This window comes from Pangasianodon hypophthalmus, chromosome 11, assembly GCF_027358585.1.
Source record: "Pangasianodon hypophthalmus isolate fPanHyp1 chromosome 11, fPanHyp1.pri, whole genome shotgun sequence".
Lineage (NCBI taxonomy): Eukaryota > Metazoa > Chordata > Actinopteri > Siluriformes > Pangasiidae > Pangasianodon > Pangasianodon hypophthalmus.
In genome coordinates, this window is record NC_069720.1 from 13,558,603 (window position 1) to 13,585,895 (window position 27,293).

General features: G+C 37.9%; 1 protein-coding gene across 4 annotated transcripts in view; it reads right to left on the minus strand.

Annotated features, from left to right (window-relative positions):
* The window catches only part of tbxa2r (thromboxane A2 receptor), a 21,130-nt gene extending 6,628 nt beyond the window's left edge, over positions 1-14,502 (minus strand). The window contains exons 1-4 of one of the 4 annotated variants that reach the window (XM_026945973.3): positions 14,344-14,488; positions 11,529-11,612; positions 10,449-11,352; positions 1,842-4,591 (exon numbers count right to left, since the gene is read on the minus strand). In XM_026945973.3, coding sequence (XP_026801774.1) covers positions 4,271-4,591; positions 10,449-11,258 — 1,131 coding nt within the window. In that variant the 5' untranslated portion in view covers positions 11,259-11,352; positions 11,529-11,612; positions 14,344-14,488 and the 3' untranslated portion in view covers positions 1,842-4,270. Of the gene's footprint in view, positions 1-1,841; positions 4,592-6,809; positions 6,944-10,448; positions 11,353-11,528; positions 11,613-14,343 lie in introns of those variants that run through there. The other 3 variants (XM_026946043.3, XM_026945905.3, XM_053238170.1) reach the window with 3 other exon arrangements.
* Between the last annotated feature and the right edge of the window lie 12,791 nt (positions 14,503-27,293).

Below are 27,293 nucleotides of genomic sequence, written 5' to 3' on the forward strand. Positions count from 1 at the left end.
TTACGGTTTCTCAGTAACATGACAAGCTGCGGTTTTTTTAATTAACTTCAATAAGTGAGGGAACAACTCTTGGGGATGACTGTTTATAGCTGTTAGAGTGTCACAGACATTCTGAAACGTTAAATGCAAATATAAACGGATAATAATATATCACATCTTGGTCATAAATTAAAAGTGATAATTCTTGACAAATTGCTGTGGTATAAGAGGAACAAAACACTACAGGATGTGCTGTGATAAGAAAATAATTAATAAATAACTAACATCCTTGATTATTTTTCTATAACTGCACACACCCAAGTGTTTTATTTCTTATGTAGAAAAAACCTTTCAAAAAATACTGTAACAACCAAATTTTGTTCAGTGTTAACTTTAGCTGACATGTCTTCCTCAATCCTTTGCGGCAGTTGGTCCAAAACTGTCATAAAATATCTTCAGTTTTATACAGAAGTACTGAGAAAGTCTAGTTTCTCTCAAGAGAAGCTTGTTCTTAGGTTTTATTTTTTTTAAATCTGAAGTTACAATACTTAAAAAAAATGTTAAACACATGAGTCAATGATTCTTTACTGGACTACGGAAATGAGCAGTTCCACTTGTGGACAGTGACGGAAATCAGCACATTCATTCTTTCCGCAAAGACACAGGACACAGTGTGTCCCAAAGGCATCCAAACATGAGGATTGTTCAACAGCAGGTTGATATGATAGTTTTATGCTCTGTGGCTGAACAGGCTTGGTGATATATTTATAAATACACGTATTTACATTAGGAATAAATATATGACAAAGAACGACCATTTGTTCTCAATGTGTTTACCACCAACGCTAAACAGAACAATGCCATGCAATTCAAGGAGTTCAGAGAGAGCTGGATTTGTTTTTATAAAAACTTGGTCTTTACTTTTGTGCCAGTGGGCATGTGGAGTGTTTTCAGTTCTGGGATCGAAGCCACTGTTGCCAGAAGGACTGACAGGGCAGAGACCACTCTGGAGATAATATCTCAACTATTAGAAATTATAAAGTCTGAGCAATGCAGTGGAGCGTTGATGCTTGCATTGGGAATAAATAAAGATCTAACTGGACTACGCCAATCCGGATCACTCTGGCAGCAATTCTCATATTCACTCCCGCTCAGCGTGACGTCTGTTAGAAAACATCTGGAGCTCCCCCTTATTATTTATTAACAAATGTCACATTATGCTTTTTGTCCATTTATGGATATTAATGTTGTAGAAAGTCTGCGAAACAAGTTGCTATTGTAACTTACATCATACAAACAGACATTCCCTCACCAGCCTCTATTTTTTTCTCTCTCCCGAAATTAGCAAAACCCAGACAAAAAAAAGTGATGAGACTGGAAAATCCTTCAATAAATCGTGAATAAAATCCTCTGTGCAGAAGACTCCATGATAACAACACTTTTTTTTTCCCAAAGTGTTTATTATTAGCCTTAGATTAAGTTGCATTTCCACCATACAAATCTCATGAATGAACTGTTACTATAGAAACAATAATGTATTAGAACAAGTGCATTAATGTAACGTGTGGTTTCTTTTTAAATTTTACAAAGCTGCTGCTACAGGATATAAATCAACACATTCTGGCCAGTCAGATTAGAGAATCTAACAGCGCTGTGGTATAAAACAAAAGAAACAGAGTTTATTGGAACAAAACCAACAGAACAACAAAAGGCTCAGAACTGCAAGCAGAAAACACAAACAATACTCATCACAGAAACAGACTGAAATAAGTGAATATATACATATGCTAATGAGCTGCAGGTGAGGATTAGTAAACCTGTGAACCTGATGAAGCTGACTGGTGGAGATTGAGGAAGAGAGCATGGATGGTTCAGGAGACTTCAGGAGGTTCTGGGAAATGGAGTTTCTGGGAGATGTTTTTTTTTTCCTTATCTGCTTGTAAAACATATGTCTATCCAGATGGGATTAAATATGTTCAATTTACCCTTTGACATTTTGTGCCCAATTTTTGCTCTTTCCATTTTGTGCTTTCAATTTCCCAATAATTTTTTGATTGCTTTTTCTCACAGTTTTATTTTTGATTACTTGGAAATAAAATTACAACTGGAAAGAATGTAAGTACTCCCAGATGAATAGTTTAAAATAAAATAAAGCTATTCAAAAATGGCTTTTCCAGGTTCTGTCCTCTTGGGTGTTTGTGTTTAAGAGTGCACTAGAAGAGGCTGTTTCATGATAAACACTATAACACATGCATTTTATCAGGATCATACACTGCCTGGCCAAAAAAAAGGTCACTGTTTGGGTTTAAATAAGCAAATACTGAAGAGTCTATGATTGGATCACTACTGCAGTGATTAATATGTTTCAGCTGGCAACAGTTCTTTTAACCTTAACTGATGCAGTGTGTAGCTTCTCATTTCTTAAACAACCATGGCAGATTACATATCCTGTGGTCATGGAAAAGATGTTACTGAAGGGGAAAATTGTTGGCCTGCATCAAGCAAAGAAAACTAAGGAGCTTGCTGAAATCACTGGAACTGGGTTCTGAAATGTCCAGTGCATTATTAAAGCCTGGAAGGATAGTGGTGAACCGTCAGCTTTACAGCAGAAATGTAGTCAGAAAAAATCTTGAATGATCGTGATCAGAGATCTTTAAAACGCTTGGTGAAGTCACATCGTAAAAAAATCGACAGGAGAACTCACGGCTATGTTTAATAGTGAAAGTAAGAGCATTTCCACACACACAATGTGATGAGAACTTACAGGATTGGGACTAAACAGCTGTGTGGCCACAAGAAAGCCATTTGTTAGTGAGGCTAATCGGAAAAAATGACTTCAATTTGCTCTGGAGCATAAAGACTGGACTGTGGAGCAATGGAAAAAGGTCATGTGGTCTGATAAAATCAGATTTACTCTATTCCAAAGCAATGGGCGTGTCAGGGTAAGAAGGGAAATGCATGAAGTGATTCACCCGTCATGCATAGTGCCTACTGTACAAGCCTCTGGAGGTAGTGTTATGATCTGGGGTTGCATCAGCTGGTCAGGTCGAGGCTCAGCCTCATTCGTGGCAATAAAATGAAGTCAGCTGAGCACCTGAATGTACTGAATGACCAGGTTATCCCGTCAATGGACTTTTTCTTCCCTGATGGCACAGGCACATTCCAGGATGAAAATGCTAAGATTCATCAGGCTTAACTTGTGAAAGAGTCGTTCAGGGAGCATGAGGAATCATTTTCACACATGAATTGGCCACCACAGAGTCCTGACCTGAAAGTCTTTGGGATGTGCTGGAGAAGACTTTACGGAGTGGTTAGACTCTCCTGTCCTCAATGCAAGATCTCAAAAATTAATGCAACTCTGGATGGAAATAAATGTTGTGCAGTTGCATAAGGTTGTTGAAACAATGCCAGGACGAATGCGTGCTGTAATCAAAGCTAAATGCAGGGCAACAAAATATTAGATTGTGCGACTTTTTTTTTTGGCCAGGTAGTGTATCTTACGACATCCTTTTTTGCCATCACTTTAGCTTTTTAAACCATTAAATATTATACTAAATTAGCCTAGGAACATCTCTATATCTGTAGTCTCATTTGAAATGCCAGAAACTATGACTATACACAAATATGCGAATTAGAATCCTGCCTAATGTCCTTCTGCTGTTTCCAGCAGACTGTCACCAACATTAGCTGTGTTAGCTAGCAGAAAACTAGCTCGCATTTATCACAGATTGACATGAGTGATGTTTCAGTATCGAGTTTTGATTTCTCCATTTTCACACCGATATATTTAACAGCCAAACCTGTCGAAATATACTCATGGCAACAAACAGTTCTTTGTTCTTCATCACTAACATTGGCTAACCTAGCTAGCTGGCTAGTTAACTGTTAGGAAACTAGCTCGCATTTGTCACAGGTAGATCACAAATCACTTTTCTGTAGAAGCACTGAGAAAGACTGGGTTCTCTCTCAAGCTTTCTTTCTCATGTCATCTCAGGGATTATGTCCTTGCCAAGGATCTGGATCTACATGTGAATTTCTGTAAAGCTGCTCTGTGACAATGTCTATTGTTAAAAGTCCTATCCAAATAAAATTAAATGGAACTAAATTAAAAGTCTCTGCTGGAAAAGGGAACGTTAACAAATGTGACCCAAATTCTTTGTCTTTTTCAGCCAAAGAAGAACTAACCTTTTTAAAAATAATGTTATTAAATTTCGGGGGAATTTTACCAAAATAGACTTTACATAAACATAAATGACTCCTGAAGTGTTAAACCGAAGGTCCTGAGTGTTGATCAGGAAGGAGGAGAGACTCTCCGCGTTGATAGTAAAGCATCTTCCTGCTTTGGTTCTTCTGAGATTTGTTGACTGAGACTGCGAGGGTGCCCTATAGAGGAACGAGTGAGATTGATAGAGGTGCCTAAAGATGGGTAGAGGCTGATGATGGAGCCACGAGACCAGTCCATGCGAGGATAGACCCGCTTCAGTATGGAACGACGGAAGAGGATGTAGACCCAGGGATCCAGGATCTGGTTCCAGGTGGCAAAGCGAATGTAGAGCAACAGGGTGGGGACCTGCAGATTTGATGCAGACAATACTGTCTGTGCAATAAACACCTACATACATAGAGACAGAGGAAAAGCAAAAAGAGAGATAATGAGAGTTAAATTGGATATACAGGATATACAGAATACACTCGCATATAGTCTTTAATTATGTTCATGCAGGACTAACTACACATACATGCATGCATGCAAATCACTAGAGCAAGCACTCATGCACGCTCCATTTCAGCTAAAACTCTCTTCACACACAGACAGCTGCTACCCACCACATGAAATAACAAGGACACACTCGCAGTCATGTGAAAATGTTTATCGCATTCAAGCTGAAGGTTAAATCTCTCTGTTAAATCTGCTCTTCAATAAACTTTCTCAGACACAGCTAGCATGGCCATATGATGCTTCCCATGTAGTGAATAAGCAGCTGCATGGAAATCAGGGATTCAGACACACTTGTTCACATCTAGGCACAATTTTGAGTAGCCAATCTGCCTACCAGCATGTTTTCCTTCTACTAGCTGAAGGAAACACAGACACGGGGAGAATATGTGAGAGTAACCCGAGCTCAGGATCGAACCAGGGACCTGGAGCTGTGAGGCACCAACACAACCTGCTGCACCACCATGCTGCCCTTCATTATAAAGGATTCAAATTTCAGAGTGGAAGTATGTTATTATCCACATCAGTTCCTGCGACAATTCCACTTTTATACTTTTGAACACAGGGCTTAGGGGGTGAAATGATACTAGGAAAGAAAAATTCTGGTTTTCCTTAATGTTACAGCTACATAGGGATTGGATTTAGGGATATGGTGTCCCTCAGTGATAGGAAAATACTTTTGCAAGGGATTCACAAAACGAATATTTCATAACGTGTGTTTGGTGCGACTCTGAGGGCAATGGTGGTGAGCTAGCGGTCTAGTTAACAACAGCATGTAGAACAAAAACTAAAAAGGTGGTCACTTTTAGTGGGCGTATTTTTATTATTATTGTTCTCTATATTTTTCTACCTGTTCTGACTTGTGTCCTGGCCTGGTTTTAGCTAACTTGTTAACATTAGCTTGCTAGCTTGTTAGCTCATGATCTGAAGGCAAATGTCATAAAAAATATGTCGTAAAAAAAAAAAAAAAAAAAATCTGCACTGCAACATTAAGGACTAGATCTGTTTTTTTGTGCTGGGGTAAATTTAAACTGTTAGCTACATTAGCCTCGTAGCTCCAGTGCAAATCTAATGAAACAAACTTCAGACTCCAAACATGTTTCACCTGAATGCATTCGAGATAAATTGAAATTTTTTTGTCAAAGATTTCCTTTATCATTGTAAACCAGTCACGCTACGTAAAAGAGCTGATTTCCTGAACAACACACACACACACACACACGCACACACCTGATTAACTCCACATGCTGAAAAGGAGGATAAAAGCATGATGAGTTATAAAAATTAGTTATGAAGTATTATTTGAGATGCTTTCAGAAACTTTTTAAGCCATGGATGCTCAAGTGCATAATCTACTGTGATGCACTACAGCCTAGCCCATGGGTCTTCAATGGCTACGTTTACACGCACATCAAATTCCGTTTAAGGTCTGTATTTGGGTTGCAGCCATATTCCGAATACGATGTTTATAAGCATACAGGCATCAGAATATTCCTGTATACATGGTTGTTGTAAGTATGCCTGAGTTGTCATTCCTAAATACCTAGCCTAGCTAGGTCTGTCAGCACCCACAATTCCTTGCAGACTGAGCACACGCATATATCTCCTTTCAGTGGATTTTCTGAATAAGGCATTTACATGCAACAAATTTCCGATTAAAACAGGCACATTCCGGGGTGGGAATATCGTCTTAATCTGAATTGGGCAAGCGGACTGCAGTGTTTACATGACTCAATACTAATTAGAATATTGCCAAATTCCAATTAATATCGGAATATTGATGTGCATGTAAACAAAGCAAATGTTATCCACAAAGGGCCGGTGTGGCTGCAGGTCTTCATTCCAACCGAGCAGGAGCCACACCTGATTCCACTTGTTTAATCAGTACATCTTGGTCTCCAATTAACTATCAAGTGTATCTCCTATTTGGCTGGTATGAAAACTTTCAGTCGCACTGGGCCTTTGTGGATAATATTGAAGACCCCTGGGCTAGCAAATACGCTAGCAGCTAGCAATGGAGCCATTTTGATTCGCCTCAGTGCGCTTGATCTCAGTCCAGTCATTCAGTCAGGAACCAATGCTAGTCGTTGTTAATCTGGATTAAACTACTCGCCTTAGTCTAGACTCCTGACAGAGGATGTATATCCAGGGGTCGCATATCTGATTGACGGTGGCCATTCGAAGGCAGAACAGAACAAAATAGGGGTCGACATCATCAGCGGATAAAACAGTCTTCAGAATGTAAATCTGTCCGGGGGAAACATGGTTAGTCAATGCCAGGAAAATCCTGACGATGGGTCGGCCATCTTGGACACACATTTCCCGATGGTTACCTGAGGTCAACAAAGATGCTAATGGCAAAGCTTTCTAAAAGCTTCCTTTCAGTCAGCAGTTTTTAACGACAACACGGAGAAAAAGGTGAAAGGTCTGCATTGTGATGAAAATGAGTTGGGTCAGAATAGGATGTTGCAAGTATACTGTGACAGATTTTTGACACATTTGTGATGTACCTAGCAATCTACTGAAAACACACTGGTGAAGCCCTGGGGTGAAAAATGAGTCATTATTAAAAAATTCATCATTATTAAAAAAATCATCATTATTAAAATGAGTCACTAAAACTGTTTCCATTTGTTGGACTATTTTAATGCTGTGATTTTTACTGTATAATAAATAAATAAACACAAATCTGAAATTTGAACATATGAACACAGTAAAAAGAAAAAATTCCCAAGGGGGAAATTCACATTTTCAGCTTACAATGGCTGTGTAAAATGATAGATCATTTAATATTCAAATGCATTTGAATACTAAATATTTTAAGCAGTTACAATCCAAATGCAATATGACTTTGACAGCACTAATTTGCATAATAAAACAATTAGGTGTTAGTTCGTAGGCTGATTTATATAGCAGTACCATAAACGACAATTATTTTGGGATGTTTAACAAACAGGATGTACTGAGAAGCCCTGCTAAAATATGTCGTTCTCCTCTCTCCTCATATTTATTTTAGCATTTTGTCTTTTATATTCAATGGAATACATTTGATTGTCATTTTTCTCCAAAAAATTTACATATTTGGGCTTTAGTTGTAGACATTTTATATACATTTAGACGATTTGACGTGCAGCATGAGCGTTGTGTATCCAGGGGTTACAGAGAAGGACTTCCTGTGCTGTCCACCGCCGGAGACGATTCTTCCAGAAGCAGCTTATCAGCACCCGACACGGTTATGTCACTGCACTTCCAGAGCACAGCGCATTTCCTGAACGCAGCCTTCTCACAAAGTGTGCTGCTCGAGGAGAAACTAAGGAGCCAAAACCACGCCAAACTTAATTTCAAGCCATCACCATTGTGTTGAATTATGCGAAATATCCGTGTATTGTATACAGTTTAAATGATTAAGAAACTACAGTGTACACCATCATGGCAGGATCTGATGGAAATACAAATTCCTGACTGATACTGTAAAAAGATATATTTTAGTCTCTCCTCAGGTCCAAATCAAGAACATGCGCACAGTAAACAGTATGTGTATAACAGACAAGCTCATTACAACGTGAAGCCTCTGAATATTATATACGAAATATTTTGGGGTAGAACCTGCACAAAAAACTCTCTTCTCTCAGGTCATTGTATTTCAGAGCACACCATTATCATAATCTAACTATTGCAATAAATCAATTGCTTGGCAAAAAAAACACCCAAAAAGAAACTACACAATTTCAACCTCACCACAAATGTAGTTGGTCAGGTGGTTTCTTCTTATCTTTGCCCTGGAGCTAATACACTAATATAGCTAACACACAAGTCTTTCTCACCCAAAATCTGTACTTTATCAACAATAACCTTACTGTGTACCTAAATGCTGTAACATTATAGGGTGGCCATCTTGGACAACGGAAATCACTTTTGTCCTCATTGAAATTTGGTAGAAGTCTGCCGCCGTTTCAATGGTACCAGATGATTCAATGATGCTGATTCCACTATGACATTAAATTTGAAATATGGACTTGCATACTCCTAGGGGGAATTGGAGATACCACAATGGGTACTTAACAGAAATGAAAAATGGTGACTTTTAAGGAAAAAAAAAACTCTAATATTTTCCCAGAAATTGCATAATTAACTGTTGTAACAGTTTTAATAAGTTGGTACACAAGCATTAATCTATTAACTACTACAGATTAATAGTCCAAAGACAATGATAAAGAACAGCAATTAAACAAGGAAACTAAATCCTTGTGGAACAAAAACAGCTCCTAAAGGGAGTCTAAATGATTGCTTTTTTTTTAATTTGGACTTTCTTCCTAATTTAGTCTTGACAGATTACTACCCACCAGCCAGCTCTCCTACAACATGACAGTGACCAACGAAGGAGAGGAAACACATGAAACCAGATGCATTTTTTTGAGGTGGCGTAACACACACGGAGGAAAGTGCTATCAGCCCACTTCCACATGCATGAGCTGATTGATAGTGGAGCGAGCCTATATCATCCCTCCCACTCTGAGAGCACAGAGATGCTCTCTTGGACTCAGCATTGGATTCAAACTCATGATCTCTGAAGGATGGGGCAAACACTTTTCTGTTGCACCAGATGGGATGAGTGCTTTATTAAAGTTGAAATTGTCGTAGCTCCAGTGTAAAACTAATGATGCAAACCTCGAATGTCTTTTCTCATCAACTGCATTTGGGATAAAAAGAAATGAGGTTCAACATACCCAATTTTTTTTTATCCCCCCAAAATTGGAATAATTAAAAAAAGAATCAGCTTTCAGCTAATACTAATAAGTGAGGATTAGTATTAATACATAATTATTAATACTAATAAGTGAGCATTAAATCTTCTGTCAGCTGAGGCATTTGTTTATGGCTTTGAGCAGACAGACCAGCCTGTCCTCATTTGTATGGAGGCATTTCTTTTGTCTTTTGTCAATTAAATGATTGGTTTTATATGTCTTAATTCATGCATTTGTTTTGGCTTGCTTTCTTTATTTTTCATATTCTTTAATTAATGCCAATAAAACAAAACAGCTGGTTTTCACATAATTTTCTTGACGGTACTCTTAGTCCCTGACCTAGTGAACTAGCGTGAGGATGTGTTTGTGATAGAGACTACAAAGCACTCCTCTAAGTGGATAAGGGCATCTGCTAAATGCTGTAAATGTAATAAAAATAAACAAATTTTAATTAAAAAGTATAAAATCCATATAAAAGTTCAGTCATCCATGCAAATTTTATAATTTGCAGTTGATCAAGTTGAGGTTTATATTAGTTAGTCTTATGTGTAAATTTCCACACACTCAGGAGCATAAGTAGAACATGATTTTTCTGAATTTTCATGAATTTTCATGAATACCAAATTTCTTGTGTAAATGCTCATATGAACTCTTTACGAATACATTCAGCTTGATAAATGAAGCCCATGGTGTTGATTTTTTACTGAACCCTTCCTATGAGGCATTACTGTACACATCCTGAATTATACTTGAGATATCCCAATTTATTTTTCGTAAACCAGGGCCTTGCTCATCATAGTTAGTCACGTCCTGGGTGAATTCTGGCTCTGCTATGCAGGATTCCTCTGGTAACCCCAGGACAATAAGGCTCTCTAGAGAGTTAAACATTCCTCTCCTATTTCCTGTCCGACAGTATTGGGACAGTATTAGGTCTTGTTCACAACAAGTAAAACATTATCTGATGAACCAAGACTCCACACATCCATTTTACACAGTCACACACTTACCAGCAGTGGATACCAGCAGACGGATGCAATGATCATGATAAGGATGAGCTGCACCATCATCTCCACCTCGTAGTCTCTCCGGCGCTGGGTGGAGTCCTGTCCACAGCAGACCTTCAGCAAGGTGACCACGCTCACCGTGTTCAGGATGAAAGACACGGCCAGAGACATCAGACCAACCAGTGAGAACACCAGGCAGAAGGCCATATCCAGGGGCATAGGGCTGATGTTCAGGAAGCACCATGAACCCGGGCTCTGGAGGTGGTAGCTGCCCAGACCGAGCACAGGCAACAGGCTGATGCACCCAGCCGTCACCCACACGCTGGTCACTGTGGTGCACACTCGGCTCTTTGACATGTTGGTGGAACGGGCGAAGGGCTGAGTGATGCCTACAAATCGTTCCACAGCCATTGTGGCACCCAAAAGGAGAGGGCACAGGCCATAGAACACCATGGACATGCCCATGAAGTTGCAGAAGTGACAGTGGGGGTCCAGGTCCATCCAGCTGAAGCCTGTGACGCGGAAAGAGACCACGATGACTCCAGTGACCAACAGGCCCATGAAGTCAGTCACCACCAGGCCGCACAGGAAGAGAAGAAAGGATGAGCGAGAGCGGCTGCGTGTTCGCAGGAAGGACTTGACCAGAACCACAAAGGCGAACAGGTTGGAGCTGAGGCCCAGCACACAGAACACAGCCGGGAAGTAGGCCGAGGCAATGGTATGGTTGGCTGCGAATGGGGGTCTGTTAATGGAAAAGCAGAAGGACTGATTTAAGGCCTCTTTGCTTGCATTGTCTGAGTGAACTGGCATCATGGTGGCACGCTTGCTTTATTTGATTCGTCTTCAAATTAGTCCGTTTGGTTGGGTAATCCGGTCATCCTGTGGGCCTTACTCCAGATCTGCAAAACTAATCAATACACATAATAATCAAAAAAGTGCTTATACATAACCTGCTGCTTAACACTTCTATATTCACTTCTAAATACGTATTATTAATCAACCAATCATGTGGTAGCAAATCAGTGCATAAAATAAGCCTAACATCATATCAGAATGGGGAAAAAAATGTGTGATTTCAGTTACTTTGAAAGAGGCAGGGTTGTTGCCAGATGGGCTGGTTTAAGTAGGCTGGAAGACCCGATGATGGTCTTCATCCTACATAAACAACTATGAAGGTAAGAAAATACCTATTAATAAACAGTGCTAACAAAGACGTGAGATTCTTGCTATTTCAACATGGAAATACGTCATAGCCTTGAGTGAAGTAGCCCATTAAGAGTGATCCAGATCAGACTGTTCCGGTTACATTTAGATTTTTGTTTTCACAAACATTTCCCAGGTCACTTATACCTATTTCTGACTTAGATTATCTTGTTTAGTATTTAACTTGAAGAATGTTAATACAGGATGTCTGAAAACATTTTACTGTGTTTGCATTAACTTAACACAGAGATGTCTAAACTCTTCTTTATCTAGGGCAAGAAAATCATGGGCCATGAGTGATCTGTAAAAAGAAAAACAACAGAACTATGTAAGAGGTACTAGTACACTGCCTTATAATTTAATCAAATAAGGTAAGAGTCAAGAATTTTAAACTTGAACAGTTTATTTTTTTATCAGGCCAAATCAGATACTTTATTAAAATAAAGCAAGCAAGCAAACAAATAAATAAATACATAACCCAGTTTATTTTGAGAAAAACATCATTTGTAAATATATGACAAATACCTACAAATCAATTCAACAATACCATAAATTAAGGACGCTCCATTAAAGTATCAACCCTTTTGATTCAACATGAACCAGAGCAGCTTAATTAAGTTAAGATTACACAAAGCGTCCAAATATCTCTGGCTGTGAGAAAAATCTGGGGGTTGTGGAAACTGAAAAAATAAAAAAAATTAAAAAATAATAAAAAATCCAAAAATTGGCTGCCACTTTGAGTATGTATTTGTGATTTGCTGCAGTAGTCTGGTTTACTTTGCATACAATATAAAAACAGTGTAGAGATGTATAGGAATAGTTAAAAAATTAAAAATTAAATGAACACACTAGTACTTGTTAGTAACATTAATATCATGGCTCCAGTGCAAAACTAGAAAAGCAAATGTCACACTCCAAATGTATTACTGAATTCGTATTATTCAAAATATTGGTGGAGTGACTGGAACAATTGGAATGACTCCAACATGTGTAATGTTTATGTGCAATGTTTATTTTCAAGATTTTTTTTCCTTTTTTGGTAACTTTGGCCACCGGACTGAGAGCCCATTTCTCTGTTTACAAGACAAAATGGGATTTTGGCACCAGGCGGACCTTTGAATGATGGATCTTTTCATCAAAACGACATGCTCAGAATAGCATGATTAGCAGATTAGCAGAAACAAATGAGCCAAAGACCAAAATGGAGGTCATATTTGATCAGATTTGAGCCATTATTTTTTATATAAACCAAAAACTCACTCAAACACAAGATGCCACATGACAGCTGCGTTCCCAAACAGATGACGATTGAAGAGGAGCTATAATTCACCATTGTAATGCTACATTGCATTCTGGGACTTCGGTCCAGCATTTGAGCCAGCATCTCCATTACTTCTACGTTGGATTTCGCATTGATATGACATTGAACATTGCCTTAGAAAACGCTGAGTGAGAAATGAAGCTCTTGCTCTTGTTCTCAATAACAGTGAGACCTGACCTTTATCCTTTATGCTTAAGATCGTTTAATTTTTTTCCTCCTATTAAACACCACTGTAACTGCACTAGTATTGTATGTCACAACCTCTAACTTTTTGTAGCCAGGGACCACTTTAAATGTAAAATTAATTCCACCGACCCCCTCAGTATAGATTTATTTCATGAATGTTACTTAAAAAAATTCCAAATAATATTTTTGGAGCCATAGAGCTTTCTATTAAGACATTCAGTCTGAGCTGACTTTGGTGCTTGGACCCGTAAATGAATAACGAAAAAACCAACAAATGAGTGCCAGGATCCCTAGACATTGTAACCCAAACATATTTCATTTGTTTCAGAGTGGACTTTCACGTCTCTTCTGTACTGCTTATCCTACATGGGATCATGGCAAGCCTGAAGCTTATCCTAGGGAACTCAGGGGACACCCAACCCTTTCCCTCGCTCCAGACAATTTAGAGACACCAGTCAGCCTTCGGACTAGGAAAGATCTCCAGTACCAGGATACCCAGAGGAAGCTGCTGAGGCACAGGGAGAGCATGTGAGCTTCAAGCACACACTGTAGAGGTAGGAATCGAACCCTAACCCTGGAGGTGTGAGGCGAACATGCGAACCACTAAGCCACTGGGCTTTTCCTTTACCATTCCACTGGCCCTTTAACTATTTGTAGACACACAGACCACTCCATAGAAATAAAGTAGAAGTCATTATTTTATAAGCTATGTAGGGCACACAGATCCATTTGGTATACAGCCTGACATCAGTAGAAAAGGAACAATCAAAACCGAAAGTAATTATGTGGAACATTTTTATGCTCTAGATTTCAAGCAGCACTTATACACTCTGAGCTAAACACTGCAGCAAATGTTTTCATCGTGTAATTGCATCTGTTTTTCCCTCAAAACTGATTTCAGATGCCCGACCTAACCAAGCTTCTTTAGTTCACCTTTTCAGACTGTTACAATAAAGTCTATTACTTTTTTTTTTTATTCTTGAATGCATATTCCTATAGCTAATATGTGTCTATCTTAGCTCTTTTTGTGCAGAAAGTTTAAATACAACAGCGATCTTTAGGACCAAATGTATCAAGTTAGTTCTGGAAACCAATTCCTCCTCTCAGAAGCACTTCAGCCATTAGGGTTTTGCATCCGTAAATCTCCAAATGAAATGAGAAAAGAGAGTAAATGAGGATCATTATTACCTTACAGATGTTCCTTCAGCAGGAGAGCATTAGTTTGGTGGCTTGTTTCTGCTCATTCTCTCAGTAATGTGTCGAGCGCGTCTCATTTCGGGCGGCTGCAGTGAGGGCTCTGTGTGGAAGGCCAACAGGGCCAACAACACCACAGATCTTTCCCTCCCTGTTACAGAAGAACTCTCAAATACTCTTCAAATCCTGTTCAAATTTTCATAACCAATTTAAAGACAACGTCCACTCTAAAACACATTAAACATGCTTTTATTTACATATCTGTGATGTGTACCAATTTATTAGTTGGTATTGTATTTCTGTTATTCCCTGTTATTCTGTTATTAGATTAAGCACTAGATTAAAAGAACTACAGGCGACTAATGATGAGGTCATGGGGTGTCTGGAGGTCAGGTCAGGCGCATTCTCTTGTTGATTTGAATATTGCCTACGCAGAGTAAGAATGGCAATAAAAATTGTTCCTGCGTTCGAGACAGCCGGACTCACGTGTGTTTCATTAATAACACGACAATGCATTCCTATGAGAAGTGATTGTATGCTACGCTGACATCGCAGAGGCACTTTGCTACTGCAGTTACAATGGTGATTAATAGGAGAAAACATTTCAACAACCTCAAACAGAATTCACTGTTAGCTCCTAAAAACAATCAAGCAAGAGCTTCTTTTCTCAGTCACCATTTTCCAGCAATGCACAATGCCATATTAATGAGCAATCCAATGTAGAAGTAGTCCTGACAGATGCAAATGTTGGACTCAAAGTTCCATAATGTAACGCAGCTATACGACACAGCTGCGCTGAGTTATGGCAGGGATGCAGCTTGGCTCATTAGTGATCTAGAAGGTGATAAATGCGATAGCGTTGATGGCGGTTTTAGCGTGACAACTGAAGCTTTGTAACCTGATCTGTCTGATGGGAGTGTACAGATGAGGAGATGACAGAGCTCGAACAGACAGAAGGAGTAAAGCAATGCTGCCATCACTGTCTTTGAGAAGAGATGAAGCAAGAGCTAGAAACCACTATCAGCAAGAAGAAGCAAGAAACCACTATCAGCACTTAGAACAGCATTCGTAGGAAACAGTTAACCAAAGTCAAAATAGACCAACAAGACAAGTTTATTCGTAAAGCATGTTTAAAACAACAAATGTTGACTAAGGTACAGTACAAAAGCTCAAATAAAATCACTCAAGTTAATAAAATAAAGTACCAAAAAGAAGAGTACTAAATAGCATTCCATATTGCTGATATGCAGGCATGGGATAAAACACCACACACAGACTGTCTCTTTTCCTGCCCTCTTTTTAAATGAGTCTGACTATCCTGAAAGAGTTTAAGGTGATTCCACCATAGAAAAGACATGAACCGTGGCCAAAAGCTTGAGATAGAAAGCAATCCAAGAATCCAACTGAAACGTTATCCTACTGAGACCAGGTTATTTGCCAGTACCATGAAGGCATTTGTGGAATTTGTGGCTTTTGTTATCTCAGCGAGCTTTTCTTCCATTTTCAGTTTGGATTTATTGGTTTTGGGAAAAGTTGCCATTAATGCTTTTAAATAATGCATACTTTTAACCAAAGAGCAATGTGTGGTGACGTAGTGATGAGATGCTTACGCGAAATCAGGAGTATTTAAATCGTGCAGACAGCTGGGAGCCAAGGAAAAGCAAAGTAAATATATTATCAGATATAGACATAAATATTAGATATTATCACAAATAATACAAAATACTGAAAAAGTATACTGTAATTGAAATACTACTAAAAGCAGCATTTTGAAACAGCAGAAAATAATAAAACATATTAAATAAATTAATAATTTGATAGTTAAATCAAATATATTACATTAATGTAATTAAATAACTAAAATTACTAGATAAAATTAGTAACATATAATTTACATTTAAACTTGCAGCAGTTGTGTTATACATAGTTGTGTGAAGCGATAAGAAAACAACCTGGTGATTTTGGAGATCTTATCACAGTTCTTCTGCAACTTTCGATTTTGTCTCAGCAGGTTTACAGGCTGGGTCTCATGTATCAGTGTTTAAGTAAAGTTGTGGGTAAAGTTGTGTAAATATTTGCATAGGGAAACCGAAGTAAAAATATACAGTATACGGCCAAAGGTTTGTGGACACCTGACCATCACACCCATATGTGATTCTTCCCCAAAATGTTGCCACAAAGTTGGATGCACACTGTCTGTAAGCTGTCTTTGTATGCTGTAACATTACAATTTCCCTTCACTGTGACTAAGGAGCCCAAACCTGTTCCAGCATCACAATGCACATGACATTAACCTCGAACCTGAACTGGAATGCTGACTTTACGCCAGACCTCCTCACTCAACATCAGTGCCTGACCTCGCTAATGCTCTTGTGGCTGAATGAGCACAAATTCCCACACACACGCTCCAAAATCTAGTGGAAAGCCTTCCCAGAAGAGAGGACCTTATTATAACTGCAAATTGGGGACTAAATTCCGAAGGGGATGTTGGAATTCTGTTTTTTTTTTAAATTAATTAATTAATTTATTAATTTATTATTTATTTTTAATTTATAACTGAACATAAACAGAAAGTTTTAAAGAAATAATTAAAAAGGAAAAATCTTAAATATTCAAGATTCTGCACCATTTGTCGGTCACTGTTTAAATTTAAGCAAATTTGTGACATTGTGACATTTGTAACGTGTAATTTATACAAATGATCAGATATTCCTTGAGATTTATCCCTTCCACTGAAGAATGTGTTCAGAGACACTCCCATGGTTTTGATCCAACATGAATCAAGTTTTACACAAACTTGTGGAGTCCATGCCAGCTTGAGTGCAAACTGTCATTGATGCAAAATGGAGACATACAAAATATGAAGAAATTTTCAAATTCATGTAAATATTCTATAAAATGTTACTTTTCACTCAAATTATTGATATCATTTATAAATAAACATTTTGTATTAAATTTGTAAAGCTTGCAAAATCGAATGAATTTTCTTTAGTGGTCACAGACTTTTGGACCCAACTGTAAGTGTTATGGTCAGGTGTCCACAAACATTTGGCCATGTGTACTTACAGACTAACTTTAATTGTTTTTATTTATGGATTTCTTTGGGATTGCTTTTCTTTCAAGTCATTAGTATGAAACCACTGAGTTTCACAAAATATTCACTAAATTGGTGTTTGCAAGTGAAATAAATAAATGATTTAAAGTTGTCAGCGTAATCTGTATATAAAATTGCAGTAACTGATCGCCAATTATACGATTTGAAGCCAAACAACTAGGTTCTAACTAGTGAGTTTCCTTATATGTAAATTTACAAAAACTCAGGTGATTACGCAGGATGCAAAAGTTTTACTTAAGTAGCTGGACTATCATTTCATGTGTAGATACTCTTGCAAATGATATGAATAAATGTTTTCCTATCCAGTTTGATAAATGTAGCCCACTGTTTAACCCTGTCTGTAATTAAAAAAAAAAAAAAAAAAATTCTGCAAATCAAATTGGAACTATTCAATTATCCAAATCACTTCAGTCTGCTTTCTGAGTTTAGGCCACACCTCCTCCCTGTGTCTGACACCAAACTACTGTATGTGCTGAGGAAGAATGTGATTCAGCTTAGGACTATTTTTCTAGATATCAGTATGTCATACGGTGTCAGAAATCAACCATGCAACCAAATGTGTCTGAGTAACTAAACAACTTTGAGGTGAGTGTATGATGATAGGCATGATGCTAAACTGGTACCTATAAGCTTCCATTATTTTTTAGCAACACTGTCCTAAAAGTTTCAGTGCTAGAGTGCAAATATTAAAAGATGCTGATCATATCTAGCTACATGTGGAGAGAGGAAAACTTGTGTAAATGTCATTTTCAGCTAAACTATTCCTTTAAGACTGATTAGTCTCCTGCAGCACTGGATTTGAGACAGTAATTAACTCTGTTTCGTGCTATGGTGAGAGAAAAGCCTCACGACAAGAATAGAAAGGGAATGTTGCCAGTCGGCATTTCAATAAACCCCAACAGCTGTAGCTCACCACAGCCACGGCAGCCATCCAAATTGAGTTTCTCTAGGTCTACAACAGCAGCCATTTTGTTGCTTCGCCCATGAGTGGGTGTTATGTACGTGAAGAGGCTGTCCTTTCCTGTTCAGCATTTGCTAACTGCACATATGGACTCCTTTACACTCAAACACATCTTTATAAGGGGCTCTGCTTTTGCCCTCGAGGCAAGCTGCTGAACATCTTCAAAGAGATTCCACTTCTGGAAGGAATTAATGGGACGTAATAAAGCAGCGTATTCTTAACATCTCAAGCGCAGCAAGGAGCTTTAAGGCTTTAAAAAGCCCTCCAATTCTGTCATGAATATTTCTGATTTATTAACTGAGATCAATGACCAGAGATGTGCAGGATCTGTCCCAGACACTAAGTCTCTCTCTTGCTCTCTCTTTTGCTTTCTTTCTCTCTCTCTCTCTGGCTTATCACCATAAGCACGTTGGTCTTTAGGCATATGACACATATATAGATGCAAGAATGACTATACAGAGATTTTCCACAGGAGCCATTTTTATGGACGTAATCCAAGTGTTCAAAGTTAGATATGTTAAGGAAGTACAAAAGAAAGACTGATAACTGTTCTAAGTTCTAACCTTGCGTTTACTTCAGTTTATACTACAGTGCTCTCGCTTCTGATTGGTCAGAAGGTGGTGATTATTTTTCTACAACAGCAGCTCTACCAGTAGTTCTGGCTGCAAACCACAGGTTTATATTAATGCACTCATTTTAATACTTTATAGTTTCTGTAGTAACAACTTCCACATAAACGGATTAAAAAGAGGGTGTAATTGTTGCTTTGGTGACGTTTCCTGTGAGGAGGATTATTTAAAATTTGTGGAAGGAGGCTCCAGTGTCAGCTCTTTGTAACAGTGAGAGGAAAAGCTGTAACTTTACTTTTTTTTTTTTTGACCTGGAAAAGTCTTCAGTGTTATAATCAATTAAACACATGTTGCAGTTAAATGTGTTTTATTTATTTATTTATTTTTTACTAGAGATTTGGCTTCATTAGCCATCAATTGTCTAGTAGCACAACTCCATGCCAAGGAATGTTCTCTCCTGGAAAAGCCTGACAGAGACTCTATAAGCATCCTGCCATTGCCTTCCTGCATTTTTTTTTTTTTAACTCATAAACACGCCCTCATCAGCTTCCCCTCACCATTTTGACTGATTCCAAATCACCATCTGAATGGCTGCTTTATTAAGTTTGTTAGACAACCGCTTAGAGGCAACAGAGATTAAGTCGAGTCCACAAAAAAGTAGACATCAGGAACAGAATTTTCCCAGAAGCCACTGAGATCTGATGCAGTTTAATAGGTTTGACACGGCCAGCAATTCCATCTGCCCATGGCGGCTTGCCACTAGCAAGTTTTCTTTTGTTTACGTTTTCTAGCTGGTTTAAAATGGAAATGGTGCTCCTGACATTCACATTCACGTGCACTTCAATCCTCATCCTTAACTCCGCTTGTAAACTTATCAAATGAAGCACAGCACTCTTATTTTGAGCACAGAAAATTGGCTTGAGAGAGTCATTCAGGAAAAATTGCCTGTACTTCCTTTGGGAATGTGTGTTCAGATAAACATATCAACATGCTCTCTTTCTCTCCCCTTGTGTGTCACGCCCGCACAAACCCCTACAAAGATACACAGTCTTGAAGCTGCATCAAATCCTAAAAATTAGTCAAGTCAAGTCAAGTGGAGTTTATTGTCATTTCAACCATATACAGCCAGTAGGTACATAGTGAAACGAAACAATGTTTCTCCAGGTGAAACCAAGGTGCTACATAAGACAAACACAGAACAACACAGAACTACAAGCGATTACATAAAGTGCACAAGTGCAAACATGTGCAGACAGCACAAGACAGTACAAGACAGTACAATAACTACTGGAATAGACAATGGGCACAGTAAGTCCCAGTGCAGTGCCAACCAGTACACAGTTCTGTTTAAAAGTGAACCTAGTGACAATAATGCAAAGAGTTATTATTAAAAATTATTCAATAAACTAACTCATCAGTGATCTGAGATCAGCAGAGGAAGACCATCAGCCCAAAAAATCATCAAACAATAACAACTACTATGTCTTGGGTGTACTGAAAACCCATTAACATGTCTTTAATTCCTCAATCCTACATTCTTCAGCCATGACCCATTCTTAAAATGCACTCAAAGGAACGAGGTTGGAGGTTTCGAGATCAAAGATAAAGTCGTTCCCGATGACGAATGCTTGAATAATAATGGTAATTAAATTAGAAACAATTGTTACATTTTTCCCACAATTCCTAGTAATGTATATAGTTGTTTAATCCATGTTTAGCTGACATATGATAAATAAATCACCAAAAAACATTTAACACGTGACATACATTGGCAATAATATTTTATTGTATGTTGCTTCAGTGTGTAATGACACCATGGTGTGTATATGCATCAAATCATGAAAATTAGCCAATAAACCAACACATCATTGATGTGAGATCAGCAGGGGGTGATCATCAGTCCAAACATAAATAATAGAGTCCAGTTTCAAGGCCAAGCCTTTACTTCAACTAGCTTCATTTGTGCATTTCTAGAAGAAGGAACTATTTCTTATTAAGCTTTGTGCATGTGAAAAGAAAAGACAACACAACACAAATATTGTATTTTTACAAACTCTCAGTAAAGACCAAACTCATTTTTAGTGAAACCAATGCCCAAGACTCCACTGTAAAAAATATATATATGTGTTGGCATATATGTATACAGGGATGTGTGTGTGTGTATGTGTGTGTGTGTGTGTATATACATACACTCACACACACACACACACACACACACTTTTACTCATTTCAAGCTTTCAAGCTTAATTGTCTTATTCTATCAGCAGATAATTTTGCTTATTTCATAGAATAAGAAAATTTGAGCTTGAAATTAGTAAATATGTCTAGAAATATGCTTCATGGTCTTATATTTGTTATATATTACAAAATGAGAAATAATAGATATCTTTTCCTTTATTCAAGGTATCTTTACCTGCTAAGAATTTTGCAGGGTCAATACAGAAAACAGAATCTCGAGACCAGACTCAAGTCCTAAAGCCCTAATATGCAGACTAGTTATGCGTCAGTGTTATGCCTCAGTGACCGAAGACATTTGCTAAATATGTTTGCTCTCGATTCCTTCTGTCCTCATTTGCTTTCCTTGCTTCCTCAGAGAGAGAAGCTAAGAAGCAAGAAAAGGAAATGTGCCGTTGCAGTTAACGAAGCAAGGAACACCCATAACTTTGATAGGAGTAAATTCCAAATCTCTCACGAGAGGAGCCAGTAACAGAGCCAGGCACAACAAACAAACTAGAGAGATCTTTGATACAGATATCATGTTGAGCAATCTGGCAATAAGACAGAAACCAGATTCAGAGGACACATGCATAGTGCCCACACAGACAATATACACATACGAATAATCATGTTGTTTTTTTCTTTACATGAGCACTGGCGCCAAAACAGGAAGACCCAGTTTTTCGAGCTATGACTGCACCCTTAACGCAGAGACTGTTATCTTTGTAGGAAGTAAGAATTGAAGCACAGCAGGCTGTGTTATAGGAAATTCAGTGTTGTGACACAAAGTGGTTCTCAGTAGCACAGTGCAGTTGATATAAAAATTCTACACACCCTTGTTAAAGTGTCTTTCGGATTAATCGGATTCTAGATTTCAATACTGCTGTGGTATAAATAGTTTTGTGTTTTAACATCCAAGAAACTACTAAAAATGTCATAGGAACATCTCTGTTCTTTTATTCTGATTAAACATGCAATAATTTCTGAATATACATAAAAATTTGGAAGTGTCCTTCCGTCATTCCAAGAAACCAGATGGGTCATTAACTAGCTAATAAGCTAAGTATTTGTCACAGAATCAGAGTCTCGATTTGCATTGTCATATTGTCTGTGGTTTACTTAACAGTAACCAAACTTGTAAATCTATAACCGCTTCATCACAGAGCAGCAATCTGCTCTCTTACGCATATATGAGCTTGCAGACGCCCATGATTGGCTAGTGCTGCTGTGATTGACAGAGGAGAGAGTGTATGCCATCCCTCCCACCCACAGAGCACAGCTAATTTTGCTCCTATAGCCACGGATGGCTGTGGCATAATCAGGATTTGAATGCATGGCCTCCGGATGATAGGGCAAACGCTGTACTGTTGTGTCACTCAGGAGCTTATTTTGTTTATCATTAGCATTAGCTAACTTATCTGGATAGATAGATAAGCATGCAGCTTCTGCAACCTTAGAGTTTATTTTTGGCCTGATTTTGCTGTCACAAACAAAAATCACACACCGTTAAAGAAATCTTTGGTTATAAGTTGAGCTTGGCACATAATATGATGCTCACTGGCTGCTGATGGCAGGGTGAGAAATGTTTTTTTATTAAAATCTCAGATTGTAAGCGCTGCTATGATGCTTGTCTAAAATCCACCCATTTTAAATAATTAATTAAATAAAGTTTATGTGGTTAACTCATTTACTCATTTTTCCCTAAAATCCAGACAGAGCTGTATAATACTTAGGTCACCATTTGTATGTTGAATAAATGAGCCAAATGCAAACTAATAACAATAAAACATTGAATTGAATTAGAGTTATTAGAGTTACACTAAAACAACAAAACAGAAATGAGCTGAAATGAAACAGCGGTGTGAGTCCGGTGGCCTTTCCCAGAGAACACACAGGTTCTGGTTCATTTAGCCCCGAGTCAGTGACTGTGTGTAATTGAATTAAGAGCCTGTCAGTCGGGTCTGCAGGGCCGCTTGTCATATTGTTGGATTAATTGGCAGCAGGCACGTGCAGTGTGAATGCCAACACCTCAGTGCCCATGTGGCTTTCCTAACACACAACACTAAGTCAAGGACACACTATAATTGATTTCCAAGTCTATTTGTGGCATTGGATTTTCACTCAAAGTGTGTATCATCATCACATTACAACACATCACAACTCTTTTTTTTTTTTTTTAACACAATGAGGGAGGATGTAGCAGGGACAAATTTTTATATAAATGCACTTGCAAGAACAAAGCAGTTGAAGTGTATTCCTCTTTTCAGTTACCTATCTATCTTGCCAACTAGCTAACATAATAACATAACTACATCGGCTCCATAAAACCCAATTTGATCAGATAACACAGGAGTTCCCAAATGAGGGGTCACAACCCCATGTGAGGTCAAGTGATTTAGAAATAGTGTAATGAGAGAAACTCACAATCTCCTCCTGACAGTTAACCAATAAAATGGACAAATTTCTCTGTCTGTCTACCGCCACTAGCTCCTTGACAAAGCTAGAACAGCAGAAAAAAAATGTATTCTGGTCAGAACTTGGGATTGCAGAAAATTCACAATGTCCATTTTGGGACATTTGTCCAAAAAGTTTGGGAACCCCTGGTTCAAAATATTAAGTGTTTGATTGTTCCTTTTTACTGTAATGAATAGGACTCAAACATTTACAGCATTTGGCAGACACCCTTATCCAGAGCAACTTACATTTATCTCATTTATACAACTGAGCAGTTGAGGGTTAAGGGCCTTGCTTAAGGGTCCAGCAGTGGCAGCTTGGTGGTGCTGGGATTTGAACTCACAACCTTCTGAGCAGAAGGCCCATGGCTTGATCACTGAGCTACCACTGCCCCATAGATATACACAAACATTTCTGCACTAAAAAAAAGTCTATTTAAATGTAAGCAAATTTGTCATTGACCATGTTAACTGCTTTGTACAAGAGGTCAGATTTTCCTCATGCCTAATCTCTTCTATTGAAGCATGTTCATGTACGTCTGGAGTATTAAAAGCAACTAGATGGCACATCAGAGCCAAAATATCCCCTGTCATTCTGGCTGCCAAGTCAAACTGTAATGTTTAGCGACTTCATGCACAGTGATGTTAAATGGACGGTCAAACTCTGTTTCTCTTTAAAACTTTCCATTAGCATTGTGATTGTTGTCATGAGCTGTGTCTCAAAGCAAAAACTCTGACCAAAAACATTTACTAATCTAGAAGATCCAGAAAACTGGTAAGCAAAACAGACTGTTCAGTAGGTTTTAAGGCTACATGAGAGGCTTTTAAAAGTCAAACACTAACAGTCATAGATAAACCAGTTAGTATTAGTACTCAATAACAGTCTAGTATGTGATTTACGACACAATGATAGTGTCACATGGTGCTATACTGCCACACCATTTACGTTAGTATTGCATCACGCAGATATGTAGCATTAATTTCAAGGGACTCTTTTTTTTTTGTTTTGTTTTTTTTTATTTCTGGGGACTTGCACAAGCGACGCTCCAAACGACTACAGGATACAGGCGGCAGTATGCATTCCTCATATGCATACATGTAGGTAAAAGCAAGTATAATTCAGCCTTTACACTTACAAAGAGCTTCATCCACAATTTTTCTGTTGCTCTTTTCACTTTGCTCAAGGTGAAGTAAAAAGCTACGTTAGTGTTACAATGCGACTGTAGCCTCAACCCCTTCCACGTTCGCCTTATTGCCTGTTTTTGTCGCATGATGAGACGACGTCACCATCATGCAGTTTGTGTAACTTCTAACAGGAACTCGATCAGGAACCATGTAGTTCTCATACAGTAGAGCTCCCCCAAAGCTAACATGTCATAGTAGACTACATCTGATAACATTCCTAGTTTCTCCAGACCAAACCTTGTGCTAAAGCAGTCAACCCCATTCACACCTCAGCATAGTTAAGTGTGAAAGATTTTCATAATTTGTGAGCCAGCACTGCTCCGTGTTTGAACTCTGACCTCAAGGTAGTCGAGACTCGTCACTGAAGCACTGACACTGACACTGACACTCTGAGACAGGATCACTAACGCCTGTCTGAGTCCACTTAGACATGTGCCCTTGACATATCACACCTTAGAGTAGTGATGGAAAAACAGGTGGAGCTTCGGCACTTCACTCTGAAATGAAAAGGAAGTTATAAAGATAGACATACGGGTGTGCAAGGAATTATCTTTTCAGCTCAGATATATGGGAATGCACTGTATACACTTATTTAAAGACAATGTTCTTTCATAAAACATGAAAAAATACTTATTTATAAACCACTGGTGTAAAAAAATACAAATAATCACAAATAATATTTGCTGAGACCTCATGTGGAGAGAATAATTTCACTGAGCGTCTACCTGTAATGATTTAAAACCTTGTAAAACAAGGTTAGAAACGCTTGTACATGGACGTTGAACAACTTCAATTTCTCCATGCAGAACACAATCCTGGTTAAAAACCTACCTGGTTTGAATTTTTTTTTCGTTAGATTGTTCCAAAGACTGTTCATTTGCTCATCAAAATCAAATCTTTTTGTATTTGGTTTTCTCCATAGTGATGGATAGGAAAAAATTATACACACTTACAACTTCACATTTTCTCAAATGCAATGAAAGAGTTTATGGAGATTGAGAGCAATTAAAAAAACAGATATTTTTAGAAATATTACATTTCTAAAAATGAATTACAATACATTAAATATTACATTACAATTAATGAATTATTGGCACCCTTACTATTCCTTAAGAAGGGTGCCAATAATTTTGCCAGATCCTGAGATCCTGTACCTGCTTTGTCAGTGCTTTGAGGACCACGGCTTCAGCAGTCAGATGAAACCAAGAAGATGTGAAGAAAAGCCTACAGAAGCAGCTGATGCTTATTTGGGGGTTAATCAGAATCGCTTAATTGAGGACAGCTGTATGATAATTACTTTTGAACATGAGATTGAATGTGATTGGTTCATTCTGAGCACAGCCACATCCCCAGCTATAAGAGGCTGTGCACACTAATGCAACCGGGTTACTGAGAATTTTATACTTTAAATAAAGGCTTTCACTTAAATTTTGTTGGTGGTAAAGTTGGAAAAAGATATGACATGATTTATCTTGGTTTTATTTAATTTTTACATTGCAACAACCATTTAACAGGGGTGTGTAGAGTTTTTATATCTACTGTAGATAGCAATGAGGGATAAATTAATAAGACCTATAATTTCCTGGAAATGGCTGTATAATAGAAATGTACTGACAGTAAATACCACACAGTATTTGTTCAAATATTTGTTTCGAGACATGCCTAAACAAAGCACTGATTGGTAATGACTAAAGTTATGATTCATTTTTAAAATCATTATGAAGCCTAAGGAAAATCTGAAGCTTAACTGATGTGGAATTTGATCGTGTGCTAGTTTGCCACAAGAGTAATAAATCATGTCAGCTGTATGATATAGCTGGCATAAAATTTATTTCTTTTATTTAACCTTTATTTAACAAAGAAGTCCCTTGAGATTAAATCTTATTTTTGAAGGAGACCTGGCCAAGAAGACAAACGTAAAAGTCAAACAGACAAAAACAAACATAAAAATACAGACAACAAACAAACAAACAAACAAACAAAAACAAAAAACCCACATAATTCAAAATCCAGCTTATGAATAGCAATTACACTCTTCGGTTATACAAATTCTTTTTTTCAGAGCTTTAAACACTCCCATTGTAACAAAGTGATTAAACCTGTAATGTGTTCTGAAGGTTATTCCATGTGTATATATATACACACACATGGAATAACCTTCAGAACACATTACAGCTTAATCACTTTGTTACAATGGGAGTGTTTAAAGCTCTGAAAAAAAAATTTGTATAACTGAAGAGTTTTATATATATATATATATATATATATATATAAATTATTGCCAATGTAAAATAAGAAAATAAAAGCAGATTTCACTATAATTCTAATCTAATAATGTAAGATCTAATAATTATTTTCCTGTTTACGATTTTGTACCTATCTGATTCTGATTCTGATTCTATCAGCTACAATGAAGCTGACATTACTGACATGACTGCACTAAA